Source organism: Lissotriton helveticus, chromosome 10 (assembly GCF_964261635.1).
Source record: "Lissotriton helveticus chromosome 10, aLisHel1.1, whole genome shotgun sequence".
Classification (NCBI taxonomy): Eukaryota; Metazoa; Chordata; class Amphibia; order Caudata; family Salamandridae; genus Lissotriton; species Lissotriton helveticus.
Window position 1 is genome coordinate 867,775,165 of NC_136071.1, and position 19,695 is coordinate 867,794,859.

Here is a 19,695-nt window from a genome sequence, read left to right on the forward strand (position 1 = left end):
AGCTGGTGAGTTGGAGGACAGTGGTCGGGTAGCGGATGGGCGCAGATGGGCTTGACTTCGGTAGGGGTCGGGGAGGGCGGGACAGTTGGGAGGCGGGAGCTGGAGAATTGGGGGAGGGGCAGCAGCAGCAGGGAAAGGCGAGAAAAAATAGATTTGAATAAAGAGGAAAAAACAGGCAGATGAAAAAAGGCTGATGAAAGGCAAAAAGTCCCACAGGCAGTGGGCAAAAAGTGAAGGACAAAAGTGACGTGCAGCAAAAGGAAGGCAGAAGCAAACGACGGAACCAGGAACAGGGGCCTCGAACCCCGTCTAAAGCAGCACTTGGGTCAGCCCACTCACAGCTGTGCTACGGGATGGGAGAGCAGTTTCCTGACCAAGAGATCAGGAGTCTTGCTCATATTATCGTGCAGCGGCCGCCATTAACTAAGGGTCAGGGGCGTGCAGGACAGCAGGGAGGAGGGCACAGGAGAATGTGGGAGGGAAGAGGGACTGCGGGCAGCAGCAGCAGGGAAAGGAGAGAAAAAAAGAATAGAATAAAGAGGATAAAAGGCAGAATTCAAACTAGGCAGAAGAATGTTAAGGTTAAAGATAAATGGATGGAATACAAATGGCGGGAATAGGTGTTTCACTCTAGAAGAGGTTATGTAAGTCAAAGTGAATGTGGTGATGTAGAGCGATGGCAAGATTTAGAGCAAGAGTGTGATTGCTGTGCTTCAAACTGAAGAAAAATAAGTGGTGTGTCGAAAACTGGGCGGAAGTGCCCAGATGGTCAGTTCATATTGCAAAATGTGGGTGACCCTCTACGACATAGTTCCAGTAAACCTGTGTGCTTAAAGGATTTTAAGATTACCTAAAAATGTGTTTTGTATTACAGTAAATAATTTGTATGTGCTGTTGTACACACTGTATGTGAGTTTTGTGGTATGTTTTGCTGTGTGAAAGGAAGTAGGATGCGTTGGATCTAGTTTTGTTTTGGAATGTTCCAAGTCCACAGCGCATGGAGCCTTCCTATAAATGGTAAGTTGATGTTTGGCCTTAAGGTTTATTGCAGTCAGCTGTGCAGGGCTGCAGAATTTTGAATGTATTATGGTTTGCTTCAAGGAGTAAACCTGCTTTTTTCTGATTAGGGATGCTTATCAGTTCTTTACGTAGTGTCTACTGAATGCAGCTCTACCGTAGATTCTATAACATCCTGGATGGAAGGATGTGGGCTCATTTTATGCATTGGTGGTATTTGTGGATGACAGAGGTGTGCATGTGATGTGACCAGCTAAGAAAGGAGGTAGCTGGTAAGCACTTGTGAGATAGTGGTAGATGCACGTTCGCGCTGTACAGGGCAGCATATCCCCACCCAGAATTTCTGAATTGATGGGCATTACCACCATGTGTGTATGAAGGTGCCTCCCTGCCAACATTCTTTCCAACATAAATCCAAACCCCGGAGCATTTTGGCAAGTTTGACGGGTATAAGATACCAATGGGTCCATATTTTGAATGCATTTTCCTTGTAGTGAATACAGATCAAGGATGCAGCCGCTCTCTGCAAAATGTCCCAAGTGTTTTCTGATAACTCAATTGCCAATTCCCTCTCCCAATGTAATACATAGGCCTGCTTTTCGGGGGAAGGCAACTGCAAAAGTTAATGGAAAAGCCATTAAATGCCTTTATGGTGAACGTTGTTGATTTAGTGGGAGTCTATGGGGGTGCTGTCACTTTGGAGAGCTAAGGGTGCAGAGGGCCTGCTTGCCCGATGGAGTGCCTGGCTGAAAATGTAAATATCTTGTCTAATTAAGGCAAATTTGGTGACTAAGTTGCCTTACAGCCGCAAGCCCCTATTGTTGAAGAAATCGCGTAGGAAGGGGAAGCAATCATGAATCCAACTGAAGGAACCAGGATTGATACTGCCTGAGGTGACGTCATAATTATGCATGTAGGGGTGAGTCGAAAAGACAGGTCGGGAATGCTCTGTGTTGCCGTACCTCCCTCCAGTATGCGAAAAGTAATGATATCAGAAGTAGTAATGGGGGTACTCTCACTTCGAATGATGCCGGAAGTCATAACAGTCTGGATAGAAGTGAGGAAGAGAGTGCCTGTTCTACTTGGACCCCGGGTTTCCTGTGAGGGCTGTGGTTCCATTCGAGAGAAGGGTGAAGCTGTTTCTTTAGGATATTGATTGCGATGTTGGGAAAGCCCAAGCCACCCTCTGAGACTGGCTACTCCTGCTACTCTCGGGGATTGCCCCCCCCCGAACACAAAATTAAGCATTTTTGCATGTATATTCTCACAGAGCAGGGGAGGAAGGGCCAACGGAAGGGTCAGAAGGACATATAAAAAACAAGGCATGAAGTTCTTTTTCAGACTATTAATCCTGCCCAACCATGAAATCTTCAGCTTTCCACAATGATAGAGATCTTTAAAGAGGGATGTGAGGAGCCGGGGTATGTTACAGGAGTATATATCCTTCATCTGGCGTGGTAGTTGAATCCCCAGTTAGGTAATGGCCAATGTCTCTGATTGAAAGCCGCACCTCCGAATGGTGTCCTCTAGGCTGTTTTGGTGGTCTGCAACACCCATACCATGTGATTTGGAAAAATTTATTTTAAAACCTGACACCTGGGAGAAGGCCTCCAGCTCCTCCATCAGTGCCGGGATTTTAGTATTTGATTCTGTTATAAAACAGATGTCACGGGCAAATTGGGACAGCTTGTGTTCTACACCATCAACCACCACTCTACTAATCATTGGATTAGCCTGGACCTTGGCTACTAACGGTTCCATCATGAAGGCAAATGTTAAAAGTGATAAGGGGAATCCATGCCAGGTGCCTTGTGTAAGCCTAATCGGTGGGGAAAGCAAACCATTAATTTTGAGTTTGGTAGTGGGCTTCTGAAAGTTCATGAGAATGAAGGCTTTCATCTTAGGCCCTAAATGGATCATGTTGAGGACCTTAGAACGTCAAGTTCACCCTATCACACCTTTTCAGCATTGTGGGAGAGAAGAGCCATAGGTTGTTCCTGTTTGGCCTGTTCCATAAGGTCCACTACTAGCTGCATATTATCCTTTGCCTGCTTGTTGCGGATGAAGCCAGAATTGGTAGGAGCGATTATGGATTGCCAGATCTGATGAGTCGAGCAACCAGGATCGAAGCAAATGGATTCACGTCGCAATTGAGCAGAGCTATGAGCCTATATGAAAGGCACTGTGAGGCAGGTTTGCCTGGCTTAAGGAGGAGGGTGATGTGAGACACCAGAATGATGTCTGTGACCTCTCCAGAGATCAAGAAGGAATTGAACACCTTCAGCAGGGGTGGAAGTGATGGGGGTTGGCAGATTTATTAGAGTGAGAGAGTGGAGTGTTTGAGCAGTGCATCGTATGGGGAGAGATCTACACTAAGTTGTATATTGCAGTATAATGAGGACTTGAGGACAATTGCCTTATTGTTAGGTTAGTGATGATCTTATAAGCATAGGGATAGCTTCATGAAAATAGGGTGCTACATTGTCCCAAGGTATCAGAAACGAACATTAGTTTTAGTCTTTGATAAAAGAGCAGTAGCAGTTCATGGATATTAATCTAGCATGAATGAAGAAGCAGAGGTTGTTGTTGCATAGATTGAGTTCAACGATAGCAGGGTTGGAGGAGGGAATCGAAGGGAAACATGGGTTGCGCCAGGTTTATGAAAGATAAAGACTGGGGTAAAAGCTCCTACCACTGGTGGCCCCTAATTGCCTTTCATGGATTCAGCCACTGAAACATATTGGATAGTAATTTTTATTATATTAAACCTACAACAACAACAAAAAACAGAGCCACCATAAGGAGCAGTGAGAACAGGTCACGTGTGTGATACATACCTTGTTCAATGTATTAAGAGCATCTGTCGCTGCTACTAAAGCTGGCTCAGCTTTGGCAAGGTCATCTTCACATTCTTTTTGTTTCTGAGCAACTTCTACCTGGATGGCTGCAACCTGAAATACACATTTGTGAGCCTTCTGTTCATTGCAAATATAAAGAATTGCAAATTTACGCAGTAATAATGTTTCTCGATGAGCTTAGATTCCCTTTCTGATGTACCCATTAAAGGAAATTCTGCTTCAGGCAGATTAGCACTGAAGTAATATGAAAAAAGATGCAAGTCTTTGTTCAGAATGCATAATAACATTTTAGATAAGAAAACTTAGCATAGAAATATTAATGTGAAACAAAATTCATTAACCTGTTCATTATTTTGGTGAAGGAGCCTTTTATGGATGAATAAAGTACGCGGAGTATGTTTCATGATATTTATCTACCCTCTGATAAGTTGTGAAGCATGAGTGAACAAATGACTAAATCACTACTCCCTCTCTGGAACCGTACCTAAAAATTGGCACCATACCTCTTCACAGATTTTTATTAACAAAATTCAGGTTTAACATGATCCATTATTCTTTAGGTTGTTACCAATCGTGGGCTAAACCAGAAGATGCTCCCCCCCGTGAGTGTGACAAATTTTCTAATCAAGATACCATGCGTTTTATGATGTTCTGTGGGTTTTACGCTACCGCAAGGAAAAAATATTTGATACCTGTAGTGAGGGAGGCTGGCTTTATACAAGTCAGGCCTGCATTAACTTACCTCCAGATGTTGGGCAATACTTACATTATTTTTAGTGTTGCTAGTTTCTTAGCAGAAGCATTTAGAATCAGGAACAATCGAGTACCACTGAACGTTCTATTTTAATCATGGTATTGTTTTAATTGATTTTTAATTATGTATATATGTTGCACAATAGGCTAACTAGGCCTCAGCACTGATTTTGTACATAAATGAATTGTTGATTTTAATTCTGTGTGTATTGTTATCTGCCTTTTATGATTTTTTTTAAATCGAATAAAGTGTACTTTGATTGACTGACTAAATCAGTTAATTCACATAGATAGAGAACCATGAGGAGCAAATGAGTTTTGGACTGGTAATGTCCAATGCACCAAAGAGTAAAGCTTTAAGTTTGTTTCTTAAAACTGCAAAATTTGGAGTTTCAGACCTGAGAACGCCAAGCAAACATTTTTCTCCTATCATTTTGAGTTTAAACCAGGGTAATACTGTATATACAATGCATAGTACCCAGGAGGGTATTCAACCTTTTTACTATGCGAGTGTACCTGCCCATAGTTCCCAATTGATGGCCTACTCATAGCTCAATGAAGCTCCTGCTTTTTCTATCACCGCACACTTGTATAGTTTTCTCCCATATGAGTTGGAATCTGGTAACTTAGATCATTTTCTATTCAAGTGCACCTTGCATAGCTTTTCCTTGCAAGCGACTGATTATATATTGCATCCAAAATGCTGACAAAGTCCTGATTATCATTGGTAAGTCTCCCAAACAGAACAATGGAAACTCTCTTTGGCTTTCACAAACTTGGGAAGAATGATATGAAGTTCACCAGGAACGAACCATGGAGCTTCACAGAGAGGTCTGCTGTTGGTTAACTCAGTGAGTCCAGTACATTTACAATAAAGACTTTTTAAAATTAAAAAAAGTCATTTCTTTACAATGTGATCTTTGAAATGCATTTCTGTTAATATATATTAAATTAGAGCATGGTATTGAGTGACATTTGTTAGAAGCGACAGATTCTAGTCATGACTTTAGAAACGTCATGGCCCCACCACAACCCTAATGATGATACTATTATTGAACCAAGAGGAAAGCGGTCGTTTGTCCCCTGTTAAAGGTCTACGGCATTACTGTAGATGAAGTACAATTATAGTCTTTTGAACAGGGCACACCTCAAACTAATGTATTTAAGTGCTCGTGTGATGATGAAGAAAAAGAAGGTAAAAATAAGAAATTGGCTAGGACCACACAATGTGGTTAAGTGAAAGCTGGGATTAATGCAAGATTTTGTGCAATTCATCCACTATTTGTTTATCTCATTCTCTCTTCCATTTTAGATCAAAGCCTAATTTTTGGACCTGACAACCTTTCCATGGTTACCCGCCACTTTTTGCCTTCAAACTGCCGTTTTTTTGCTGACTTCGTATTTGTTGGATTTATACACTGCACAATTTACCCCTGCTAACCAGTGCTAAAATGCTTGTGCTCTCTTCTTTGAACATAGTAACGTTGGCGTATACCCAACTGACATTTAATTGACTTGTAAGCCTGCAGCACTGCACGACCCACTTTAGCAGCCTGTGTCTTCAGGTTAACTGCCATTTTGACCTGACAAAATAAACCTTTTTGTGGTGAAAACACAGAGTGTGCTGTTCCTAAATGGGAAGCTAGGCCTAACAGGTGGATGGGAGTGCTCCTTTTAGGAGCAAGGGCCCTCACATACCCTGAGAGGTGTCATGCTACATCATAGGGAAGCTCCTCGTTGGGTCCGCGCTGCATTGCCGAACGGGCCCCTCGAGGGGGCTCTTTGCCGTAGAGCTTCTCTTTTTAGGTGATGTATGTTGCATGGATGAGTGGTGAAGTGTAAGTAAAATGGGTGAAAGAAATGTGTGTTAATATTGACTAAAGGGATCTGGACAGGAAATAAAGATTTAATTCTCCGGCACTGGCAAGGGCCTCGGGTATGACAAGTACCACACTGGGCATCGACACGTAGTGTAATTACGCTACGCAGAGTACCGCTTGCCCGGTCCGATTGGGGCCGCCCCTGACTTTTTGCACGGGTCTACCCCTAAGAGACGTTCCACATGTCCATCTAAACTTTACAGGACCGACCCTTGTTGTCTCTTTTTTTGCATGCTATTCACAAGGCATGGGTCACACATCTTCCAATTTTTCCCCATCCCTGTGAAGAGTAGAATTAGGTCTTCCTGGTCCTGATGAAATGCCATGATGCTGTATGGACTGTGATATGCATAAAAAATGTTGACCTTATCCATTACCTTTGTAATAGATCATTACATCTATTCTGAGCTCACATCACGTTTTTATCCTTGGCAAAGGGACCCTAGAATTATAACTGTATTTTGTGTCCGGATCCCTTTAGTCAATTTTAACACACCTTTCTTTGACCCATTCTACTAACATTTCTACACTTATCCATGCAACATACATTGGCTAAAAAAAGAAGACCTCCAGCAAAGAGCCCCCTCAAGGGTCCTGTTGGGCATTGTAGCACTGGCCCATTGAGGAGCTGCCCAATGATGAAGCATGACACCTCTTGGGGTGTGTGAGGCCCCTTGTTCCTAAAATGAGCACCCCCTCCATCTGTTAGACCTAGCTTCCCACTTAGGAACAGCACACTCTGGATTTTCACCACTGTAGGGGCCTGTGTGCTGGACCTTATAAAAGCCCAAGTCTGTTCTCTCTTGTTTTGGTTAAACTAAAACTTTTTGCTAGGCTAAAACCATCCTTTTATTACATATGCCACCCCTAGGTTAGGCCCTAAACAGCCCCTAGGTCTGGGTACAGTGTATTTAAAAATGTAGACACAAACCTTTAAGTTTCACATGTCATAGTAATGACAAACTCTTAAATTTGTTTTTCACTACTGCAAGGTTTAACTTTCCCAAATGATAACATTAGGGTGCCTTATTATATTTAATAATTGCTAACTTTTGATTGGGAGCAGTTGAACCTTTCATGTTTGGTGTCTGAGAAATTGTAATTAAAAACCCTCTTTAATGATAGTCATATTTTAAGTTCCAATTATGAAAATGACAGTTTTAGAAAGTTGGCATTTTCGTGTCCTAACCATTTGGTGCTATTAGCCGGTTTGTCAGTCAAATGACAGGGTGTAATTGGCAGTTGGACTTTGTTTAAACTTCCCAGACAGCCACACAATAGAGGCGTTAGGTGCCTGTATGGGCCAATAACTGGCAGCATGGGGGTGGTGGAGCGGAGTACAGCCCCACTTGCAACTGAATAGGCTAAGCCATGCCTTCAAACAAAGGGATCATCATTATGCAGCCAGCTTGAAGCCAAGATAAGTGTTATGAAACACAGGAGGTCCACACATAGAGTAGTCTTCATAGGATAGGTTTTATTGCAGGTAGGGAACAGCTTGGACAACCACCAACTGCCCACCAGGACAGTCCAGCTCCAACTGACACAGAACAGCGTAGGAGCATTCCACATTCCAGAAGCTCGCGTGCTGGGACACACGCAAGCAGCATACAACACACCTCCCCCCCAAAACACAAAAAAAAACCAGAAAAGAACAAAAAAACTAAGAACAAACATAATCCTTCATTTTTGCAGGTGGCCGCGAGACACGTACACTCCTTCTGAGTACCACGTCTGCATCTCTTTGCACAGACTCATCTTGAGCCACAGGATACAATTAACTTTTTGGGGTGAACGACACATTTTCCCAAAATGACCAGTTTTTTTACATTTTACACAGATCTTATTTAAAGCAGGACAACTTTTAAAATTCCCCACATGCTCAAAACTTCCACACCTGTAACAGATAATGAAAGTGCGTCTATTATTAAACCTATTTTCTTTCATGGAACCTTCATTAAACCTGTTATCTCTCGTGAAACCTTCTCTTTTAAAATTGGAAACAACAGGTTTCTTTTGAAATGCTTGACCTCTGACAACGGACACTTCAGGTACAGATTCTTGGATCTTGACTGAAATGCCCTGACTCTGACCTCTTATTTCAGAAACAAACTTTTCTGACTGTTCAATTCCTTTGGCTATATTGACTACAGCCTTAAGTGAAGTTTCCGTTCCCAACCACAATCTTTCCTGTATCTTCTTGCTCTTTGTCTTCATCATGATCTGGTCCCTAAGCACCTGTTCATAATTAATTGTGTCGAAAGCACAGGAACCAGCCAGAGCACGTAATGCAGAAATATAGTTCTCTATAGTCTCGTTTTCCTTTTGCGCCCTTGAGTAAAATTTAAAACGTTCCATTACTGTGTTCACTTTTTTCCCAAATCTAATGGTAAGTTGCTTGACGGCAATTTCAAAAACATTTGTTTCAGAGTCAGAATCTTCCAAAGGAGGCAAATCCGATAACTCCTTTAGCCCTTGTCCACCTAAAGACAAGCGTAATAAATCTAATTTCCTTTTGGCCGAACAACCTTCCTCCTCTAAAACACTGACATAGGCCAGAAACATGGGATACCACAAATCCCAATCCATTTTAGGCTCTCCTGCTACGGGTAGAAAATGTGGTGGAACCATAATATTCGCCATAACTGCTAAAGTTGTGAAACAAAATAAATAGGTAAGTTTCCCTTTTCTTTTTTTTAAAAATAAAATTTCACTTTTTTTTTTTTTTTTAAAAGAAATGGATTAATATATATTATTTTCCATTACACCGTTGTAAAATTGTACAATTTGCAATCGTTGTAAACGGTGAAATACAAACGACGTTTTTCCAGTATAATTATGTATTGCTGAACAAGCTCCTCGAACTCTCCCAAACCAAGATGGCCGAACCAGAAAGGAGATGTGAAATGTCAACGCCCAGAATGCACTGCAAACTGATCCTGACGTCAGTGCAACAGAGGGAGAGAATGGTGAATCTCGACGTTCTACTGCGCAGTTGGGATTTCAATGCGCTCGAGTAAGTGGCTTAAATTTACCACAACGTTTTTTTAATGTTCACTTCCCCTGCATTTGAGTACCCTTTACGGGCGGTACTTTCTTAAGAAAAAAATCAGCCGCGGGTGCCATCAAATGCACTGATCGTAAGCCGCCGCCGAGCAGGGACACACAAAAACTGTTTGCGCTCGCACTGAATTTAAATTGTGACGAAGGTCAAATACTGCCGCGGGTGCTATCAAGGCACAAGGGTTGTTTTTAACCTGCCGCTGGCGCTTTCAGTGCGCATTCATAAACATATAAATCAAAGTCTTACTTCTTTCTGGAACCGACGTGAACGCTGTTCCCCTTTCAACCTAAGGACTCGTTTTCTTCTAGGGTTGCTCCCGCTGTCGCCAGTATGTTATGAAACATAGGAGGTCCACACATAGAGTAGTCTTCATAGGATAGGTTTTATTGCAGGTAGGGAACAGCTTGGACAACCACCAACTGCCCAGCAGGACAGTCCAGCTCCAACTGACACAGAACAGCGTAGGAGCATTCCACATTCCAGAAGCTCGCGTGCTGGGACACACGCAAGCAGCATACAACTATAAGGGAGGCAGAACACTTCATGGACTTAAAAGGGAAACCTCCAGAAACTTCACCTACTTCAAAGTGCCCACCAGATATAAATATTGACTCCTCAGACTCAACTCTTAGACCTGTAGATACTATAGAAGAAGGAATGCTGTGCTCCGTTTCTGCTAGACAGACTGCCACTCTGCGGCTTTGCTACTCTGCTGCCTAAAGGACGGATGGACCTGCAACCTTCATCCCTGGCTGAAGCGACTTCAAGGATAAGTCAGCTGATCTTCTGTGTTGCGCTGCAGGGACATAAAAGGATCCAGAGGCTCTCTGCAACTGACCAGCTGACCTGCTACCTGGACCTACAATTGGATCTACCTTATCCTTGCCAGCCTTTGCTGGAATGAGTTACTGACCCCCAAACGGTGCCCCTCAGGTCCTGACCCCTGGTGTGGCCTCTGATGAGCTTTCCTAAAGTTTTGGGCTCTTCATGAAAGGTCCAGTTTGCACCAAGATCTTGCCTTCCACCAACACAAAGTTCTGGTGAACCCTGCTCTTTGTGCTGTAGCAACCGTCAACGACACCCGGCAGTGTGAGATCTGCACTTCGCAATGACTGGCAACGTGGAGCTCCAGCAAACGACCGCCTGCGACAGGACCTTCACACTACAACGATGCACGTGCATGACGCCCAACCTGCTTTTGGCGCTACAGTGGCGAACAACCACAATACTTTACCTGCTCACCGCAGCCCCTTCCACCACAAATGGAACTCTTTGCACTGAACTTTGAATGTAACTCTTTCAGTGGGACTTACCTGGTCCCTGTTTCCAGCCCGCGCTCCATTGTGGTCAGCATGAACTTGTGACTTTTACCCAACCTTGCACAACCAGGTAGTTGCAACTGGGGCCTTCACTCATTTTACTTAAGAAGCTATGAGATCTTGGTGGAAATCCACATATTAAATTGTACAAAGGTGGTGTGAATTGAGTGAGATAAAAACCAAAAGCCCCAAGGAAACTAATTACAGTAGGGGAGCACTTATAACAGGCAGCTCGCTGTAGTATCTTTTATATGTATTTATGCTTCTCCACTGTTGCTTTACCAGTGAGGTGAGGTGTGACAGTTGGAGTATGGGTTGAGCAGCAGACAGGCTGCTCCTGGTGAGACTGCTCTACATGGTTTTACCAACCTGCAACTAAGACTGAATAAATAAGTAGAGCAGTAATTCGGTTTCCTGATCTTCATTACCACAGCCAAACATATAGGAGGCCAACAATAAATATCAGTGTGCGCACAGTCAACAATAGAAGAGGCCAGCAAGTGGTACAGCACTGGAGGGAAGAGGCACCACAAAGCAAGCATAATGCCAGAAGACCAAGAAGCATAAGCTGACCATGTTGGTAGCAAAAGCAAGTGAACGGAGCAGCCGATGGGCAGAGGTTTTCATCTTCTGAGCTCACTGAATACTTCATAGGAAAGCAGAAGCGGCCATCTTAAGAAGCAAAATACATTTAGAACATTCATATGATCTTGTGAAACATGCAAAAATGTGGCAGCCATCTTAAGAAGAGCAAAAATCTATAAAAGATGCAATGTTTAAAAGGTGCCAAGAAGTGCAGCCATCTCGAGTAAAGGATCCATTACAAGCAACGTGACAACCAATTTGGGTTAGGCACTCCACAGATATGCACTGGAATAGACATTGGATAAAACAACAGAGAACACATAAATAAAAGTGGGGAACCTTCCAAACAAATCATAAAGACAAGAAGAAAGAATTTCAAAGTAAATATCAAAAGATCATAAGCACACAAAAGCCGGCTGCAGAAATGTTCACTAAAGATCAAGCCAGGAAAATGTTCTGTATAATTTCTGAGTGCCCCAAAACAGTTTATAATAACCACAGGCAACAACATGGGTCCCACATATGCACCAGAGAAAAATATGAAAAATAAATATTGCTCAACCTGAAAAGTCTGACAGGCAAACAGTCTGCGAGACATTAAAATGCTACCGCTCACTCAAGCAGGCCCCTGTCCAAGAGCATGAGCTGCACTGAATACCAAATACCAAATTCCTTCCTAGAAAATTGCAAACTATGAAAGTTATAATTTCAATCTGGATTCTTTAAAAAAAGGAAGGGTCTGTGGGTGACTTTATAATGTGAATTCGAAGTCTGGTTCGATACTGTGAATTTGACAATACAATGAAGAAGCTATCCATCTGAAAATCATTGAGGGGTGTCAGTCAAAGTATTTTGATGCCTTTTACTGTGAAAGAGTGCCACACTAGTGGAAATTGAAGAGATGACACAACGACATTCGCTGGCTGAAGCGCAAGAAAAGAAGAGTGTGCCTGGAAAGGCAAAAAAGCAAGCTTTCGGTCCCCAAAATTAAGCAAGAAAAAAGACCCAAACAAGTCAGAGAGTTGTCAACAGAAACACATGCAAGGCTAGCCCCAAACCATAAAACAAGAAACATGAATGCTTTGGATGTGGCCAAGAATACAATACATAAATATATAATGATAAATGCCCTGTGCAGAAAGAAGATGTAGCCAAGAATACAAATAGGGTGATAAATGCCCTGCCATGGGCAGACCTGTTGGACTGCAGAAAGACATTCACTATGGTAAATTGTGCAAGGGGATGAGGAAAACTGAAACACTGATTTCATGAGAAGAGAAACTCAGATATCGCAGATGTGCAGCCAGTGTCAAGAGCAGAAGTTCAATCTGTTGAACCAGCTCATGTCAAGCATCATCATCATATTCATGTGGAGTGATGAATATCTGATGGATGAACAACGGGTTACCCATGACTAAATCCCGTGATTTTAAGTTGGGTTCATCATGTGTGCTGGACAGCGGTGTCACAAAAATAGAGAGGAGCAATCCAATATGGGTGTATGCAATCTAATCCCATGCTGTACAAAGCTGATACACCAGGATGGCCCACAAACTTCTCAAATGCCTGTGAAAGTTCAAGAAAATGTTAATATACAAAGAAAGCGGAGGCATTCATACACATAATAGATGGGGGGACTCTGGTTTGACCTCCTTCTCAGTCTCTTAACTGTAGAACAATTCAGGTTGGGGAAAATGAAAAACTCTAAATAGCACCTACACATCAAGGAGACAGTAAAAACCTTTGCACAGTCTCAGAGAAGAACACCCTTTAATTTTCAAATGGCAGTAGAAGCGAGCTCCAGGACCTATTGGCAGGGAACAACATTAAAGAATCCTGTGGGCTGACATGGGTCGCACCACAAATGGCCCTTAAATGAAACATGAAAGGGAAAGTGTGCCTGTACATTGACTTGTCAATGCCAAATACAGCCACAGAGGGAGAGAGCATCACACGGGACCATATACATGTGCCTTAACCACACTGCTGAAGAAAACTACAATTTTCTTCAGATTTGATATGAACAAAGGCTAAATCAGCTAGAACTACACCAAGACTCACATATATGAAGACATTCACACCTCAACTCAGAAAAGTTCTATAAAAAAGGGTTTTGAATATCCTCAGCTGCTAAAACATTCCAAGAGGTCATCAGGAGAGGGATCAGGCCAGTCATCAATGCCTTGAACTAGACTGTTGACATCCTTGTTTTTGAAGCATTATGAAAAGAACAGGACCGCCCTACACAAAGGTGGTTGAGCACTACTGCAGGCCAACCTGATGTTGAAAGTGGTGAAGTGCAAGTTCCTCAAGACTCAAGTCAAGTAATTGGTTCTGTTTTTCAGACAAGGGCATGCGCCTAGATCCGGGTAAAAATTAAGCACTGAATAAAGCAATGGTACAAGAGGATGTGAGTGACATATTGTCATTTCTAAGAATAGACCGTTAAAGTTCGAGATACATCGGATACTACGCACCAAACAGCTATCTCCTGAGAGAACTCAAAGCACAGACATCCTTTTCAGTGCACAGTATTTTAAACCATAAATATGGAAGTCAGGAATGCCAACATGTCGACTTCGATTCCACTTGCTGGATAGAACTCATAGTAGATGCCGGACCAGAAGGACTAGGAGCGATACTGGCACAACACAAGAAAGTCTGGTTCTATTGATTGGATTTGTGTTGTTTTAGAGTCAAATGAATGTTTCCATTATGCTCAATTTTTGTAAATTAGGGTTAGATTTTTGTTGGGTTCTGTTGTTGCTGTATTATTGCATAAATACTTTACACATTGCCTCTAATGGAGCCGGACTGCTCTTTTGGCAAGCTACCAGAGGGTTGAACACAGGTTAATTTAGTGTCACCTTGACAGATTTCTGGTTGCTGCTTGAGTAGGATTTCACCCCATCAACCAGTAACCCAATTTCCAACAAACACCTTGCATGAAAATTGATTGTTGGGGCAAATAATGAGTTCGTTAAAAAAAAAAGACAAGCTTGTCTTTTAAAGTGTCCACCCCAAAATGGAAAGTGTATTTGTTATAGCAAAACATGTATTTTTTAGAAGTTGATATGCTAATGTTGGGAGAAAAAAACTTACAATTAAAAACACATTTAAAGCTGGCCTGTAAATCATACATCATACCAAGTTGGGGAGCTGTATAACTGTTTGTATTTCCTTTGTGCCATTGTGCACTTACACAGGTTATTTAATTAATCATGTGGAGGCATTTTATACCTAAAGCTTTTCCAGCATTGAAAATAGTAATCCATTTTTTGCATTGGGTGGTTGGTGTTCTCCTCCAATACTGAGTTTTAAACATCGTCCTGCCAAAATATTATATCTAGAATACTGACATGAAGGAAAATTATATATACATAAAATATTTCTTCAAAGTAAGTAGATACGGGGTTAACTAAAGTAAATCAATACTTTCAATATATGTATTTAGCTTTATGACGTTGTATTAGTCACTATACTGGATATGATATTTCGGATTGACAATATTTTGTCACTTCATATTTTGACATACTTCTGGTGGTAACTACCAGTTGCGCTGAAAGGTATGATCACTATTGTATCTGGTGTGCTCAGTACTGCAATACAGGTCAAAGACATTTGTAGCTCAGGGCTATTTTCGTTGATCAGAAGTAGCTCTTTGCATAGAAAAATGTGAAGACCCATTGATTGTATATTTGGGTGTGTGTTGGAAGATTTGATGAGGAGGGCATGGGCTCTTGGGATAGGAATGTGATGCTAACAAGGAAGCTTTTGTGTTTTCTCATGTACGTGCGGGCACAAGATATGTGTCTAGTATGCTGACGAGATAGAGAATTATAAAGTCATAGTTCGCAACTATAGGCCTCTAACATAGAAATGAAGCAAGGATTCTTAACTTGACATAACCGATAATGCCATGAATGAATAAGAAAACATATTACTGAAAGGCTTGTTTTTCACAGTAAGCAACCGTTGTGCAGGATTTGTTTCTTCTCTTTGCTGCAGACATTGCAATTTCAGAAGCAACTGTTTAATAGTTAGTGAATAGACACTTGCTTGTATTGTTTTTATTAGACAACTGATAGTAAGTTTTGTAAATTACCCTTTCTGCAGGGTCACCCTAAAACATTTTGTCTTAATCCTCTCCTTTTTGCTGAAATCCTCTTTGTTGGCCTTAGGACTCTGTGCACTATACCACTGCTAACCAGTGCTGAAGTGCTTTTGCTCACTCCCCTTCATATATTTGGGTTGATTTATCCACAATTGGCATATTTTTGTTACCTATAAGTCCCTAGTAAAGTTTACTACATAGGCCCAGGACCAGTACATTAAATGCCAATTTCCAATTACTGGTTGCTGCTGCTGGGGCCACTTCCTCTTGCTGCTGATTACCTGGGACACTTGCCTTTGCTGACAGACGCAAGGCGTCCGAGAACCGCCAGAACCGCCATTGCCGCCCGCCTGCCCAGAAACCACAACTCCCAGCATTCTGTGAGGTGCGCACACCACGCACCGCATCGTTGAGCGCCAGGAGGCGCTCAAAAGGGGCTAGGGCTCCCGCGGGGCAGGAGCCCTATTTCCAATTACCGGTTGCTGCTGCTGGGGCCACATTCTCTTGCTGTTGATTCCCTGGGACACTTGCCTTTGCTGACAGGCGCGAGGCGCCCGAGAACCGCCAGAACCGCCATTGCCGCCCGCCTTCCCAGAAACCACAACTCCCAGCATTCCGTGCGGCGGGCACGTCGCGCACTGCATCGTTGAGCGCCAGGAGGCGCTCAAAAGGGGGCTAGGGCTCCCGCGGGGTTGGGAAAAGTTTGAAGGGAGGCTAAGGGGGATAAAAGCTAAATTTGGCTAAATTGTTACAGATATGGTCATAGTTGTTATTTTGCTTCTGCTATCTAGGGTAATATATCAGCATAGTATGTATAAATCTAACTATGAGCAGGTGGAAGGGGACTGCTGGCACCCTTGACGCCTTCATCATAAGAGCTGAGTCCCTTTTAACTCACAAAATTGAATTCGCAGAAAGGAGGGTATCACTTGACCAAGCTAGGCTGCCAACATATGGTCAACACAGTTCACTAACACCAACTAGTCACACACAACTAAGTATAAATGGTTGAACATTAGCATCCCTGTTGAACAAAATAGTCCTGCTGTAGCACCTATAGTGAGTGTCTCGAGGTCCCCCAATCTAGATGAAACTAGAACGTCAGGAAAATTGTTACGGTCACAAGTTCTAAAACAGGGGGGGAGCCCCAAAGGGTAAAACAAAGCAAATTCAGAGAGCAATAAGAAATGGTTCCAAGAATGGTACAATAAAAAAGAACCTAGGGGTAGTAGTTAGCCCATCCAAGGAAAGCTTAGATGTACATAAGGAAGAGGTAATTTAATGTGCAACTGTTGCCACACAAATTGAGAGTGACTGTTCCTCTCCTTCAATAATATCTAGTGAGGGTGTTAGGACAATAGAGCTAATTATAGCGGATATTCTCAAAGCCAAATTAAATTACATGCAGGCCCAGATTAACAAATGTATTGATACTAAATTTAGGGCTTTAGATGGAAAAATAGATCAGTTAAATTTGGCTGTAAACCAATTAGGAGATTTAATTGAGAATGGCAAAAGACCTGTTGAGGATGGGGCAAAACTACTAATCGAAGTGAGAGATGTATCTATAAGCGATAGCAAATATAGTTGTGACGAACAGATCCCAGAGCAAGCAAGATTTTACACTCCCAGTTGGGGTTGAAATATGAGGCATAGAGCAGAGCCAATGGAAGCAGGGGATGAAGGTAGAAAAGTGGTTTCATGAACTGAGGTGTGTGCTGGCAATTCAAATTTGGGTAATTTGTCGGGATCAGTATACAGCCCAAGAGGAACTGATTTAATCCCAAATACAGATATTCTACAAATACCCCCTGTTGTTTGTCCATATGTCTTGATTTTAGCCGGTGTCCCTACCCTGAAAAGGGAACAAAAAGAATCCTGGCACAATCTTAGAAATAAAACTGTTGACTGGCTATCCAAGTTTAAAAAATTCAATCCCCAAAGAATGCATGATATTCTAATGGTTTGTATGCTAGGGTGGGTGGGTGAATCACCAAAGGACATTCAAGGAGATTGTCTTGTCATTAATTATAGGCGCCCATATATGGTTCAAAACTTAAAAGTGCACGAGGAGCCTTTGGCGCAGAATACTCGCATCCATGCACTACCCCTTGGATATTTTTATAGGCCATCCAGTGGGAAGATTGGATTTGAGCAGGATGATTTTTCTCCCTTACCCATTTCGAATAGATATGGGGAATTATCTTCTCTGGAGGCAGTTGATTGACTGCAAATTGCAGAAATCCCAAGGGGAGTATCATCTGAAACAATAGAAGAGACGGTATCAGGAAAGCAAGCTATTGTTTTAAATGTTGAGGGTCCATACACATTAGAAAATAGGGACAATCAGGAAGAGACCGAAGGAGAGATAGAATGGGATGCTGGCGGAGCCGTACCTGTTATTCAATCTGTAGTATTAAAGTCACCAGATGAGGTCGCAATGCCAAATGTTATTTATAATATAGACTGTTGTATACTAGCTGAATCTAAGCTAGTGGCAACAGCTAGTAAATCAGCAGAGCTATGTTTTATTTCATGGAACATAGCGGGACTTGGTAAGAATGTTATGGACCCAGATTGGAATTAATATATTGAACAGAGCGACATCTGTCTCTTACAGGAGACTTGGGCCCTAGAAACCCCACACAGAGTAGGTTATAAGACATTGAATGTGGATGCCATTCCATCGGCTAGAGGAAGGCCTTCAGGGGGCCTTGTAATATGGGTAAAAGTAACCCTTGATATCGAAATTACCCAACAGTGCATAAAATCTCATGACATACTTGGTGTAAAAATAATAACTAAGGATAGAAGGGTGCTATACCTATTTAATATCTATAACAGACTAGGACCAGATTCAAAAGAGTCACTGATAATAGAACAAATGGACTCATTTCTAAATTCATTGGATGTAATAACAGGGATAATAATAAGTGGGGATTTAAATTGTAACTATGAACCTATGGTAGGGCTATGCAATATATTTGAAGAAGAAGATAGTGCTAATAATATTCCTGCATGGATAACATTAACCCAGTACCGTTTACTGCGGCAGAGGTCCAAATTACGAGACTGGTGGCTGGGTATGGCCTGAGAGCATGTAATGGCCGTTTACATTCAGATACTCCAAAGGCCTATACATTTTGTAGAAGAAGCAAAATAGAATATATAATGGTATCATTTGATGTCTGGCCTTACGCAATTGACCGAAAAATTGTTCCAAGAATAGAGAGTGACCATCGACCCCTCCAAATGTCGTTCCGTGAGGAGTTTCTCCCCTCTGAATGGCGGGGCAATGAAAGCCTAGATGTGAGCCCTGATGACATTATAGTCAATAACAATCATCGCTCGTTAAAATGGGCACATATATTAGAGGATAGCAAGGTATTGGCAAACATTTATAAAACATTTGCTGAAACCTTTGGAACCTTTAGCTCACAATCAATTTTATTATCAGGGAAAGATTTATTTTTAGAACTACATAAACAATTTTTGACATTATTGGTTCCGTCAGTGACCAGAATATCGAAAAGGAAAAGTGGAGAAGAAAAAGACTCCAATAGTAAATCTAATCCCTGGTATAATAAGGATTGTCATATCGCCAAGTCTGAATTAATATTGGCACTAAAAAAATTGTACTGTGCCTAAAATAAAGGATACTAGGCTCAAATATAAGAAAACCATGAAGAAGGCAGAAAATACATAGGATGATGATGACTGGTCCGACTTGCTCATAGCAGCTAAAAATAAGGACCAATTGTGCTTTTGGAGGTTAGTGGCCAAAGGGAATAAAACAGGGAAGGAAGCAAAGGATATTTATCTCGATGCAGCCACTTGGGTCGACCATTTCAAAAGATTGTATGCTGCACCAGATAGTGGTACGGCTGTACCCAATGTTGGGCTACTACTTAGTCCAAGTGAAGACAAGCTAACATTTTATTTAGAAGAAACTATATTGGCTATTAACTTAGTTAAACCAGGGAAAGCCCCCGGACCTAATAAAATTCCGGGAGACATATTTAAGCACAAAATCAGTGTCTGGGCCCCCTCTGTCAACTATTTATGTAACGCCATAGCAGCGGGCGCAGAAATTCCTGAAACGTGG

The 19,695-nt window shown here is 42.0% G+C and overlaps 1 protein-coding gene across 1 annotated transcript in view; it reads right to left on the bottom strand.

Moving 5' to 3' along the window:
- The window catches only part of DNAH11 (dynein axonemal heavy chain 11), a 3,642,058-nt gene that overhangs the window by 1,167,272 nt on the left and 2,455,091 nt on the right, over window positions 1-19,695 (bottom strand). The window contains exon 59 of the mRNA XM_078663510.1: window positions 3,855-3,968. Coding sequence (XP_078519636.1) covers window positions 3,855-3,968 — 114 coding nt within the window. The remainder of the gene's footprint in view (window positions 1-3,854; window positions 3,969-19,695) is intronic.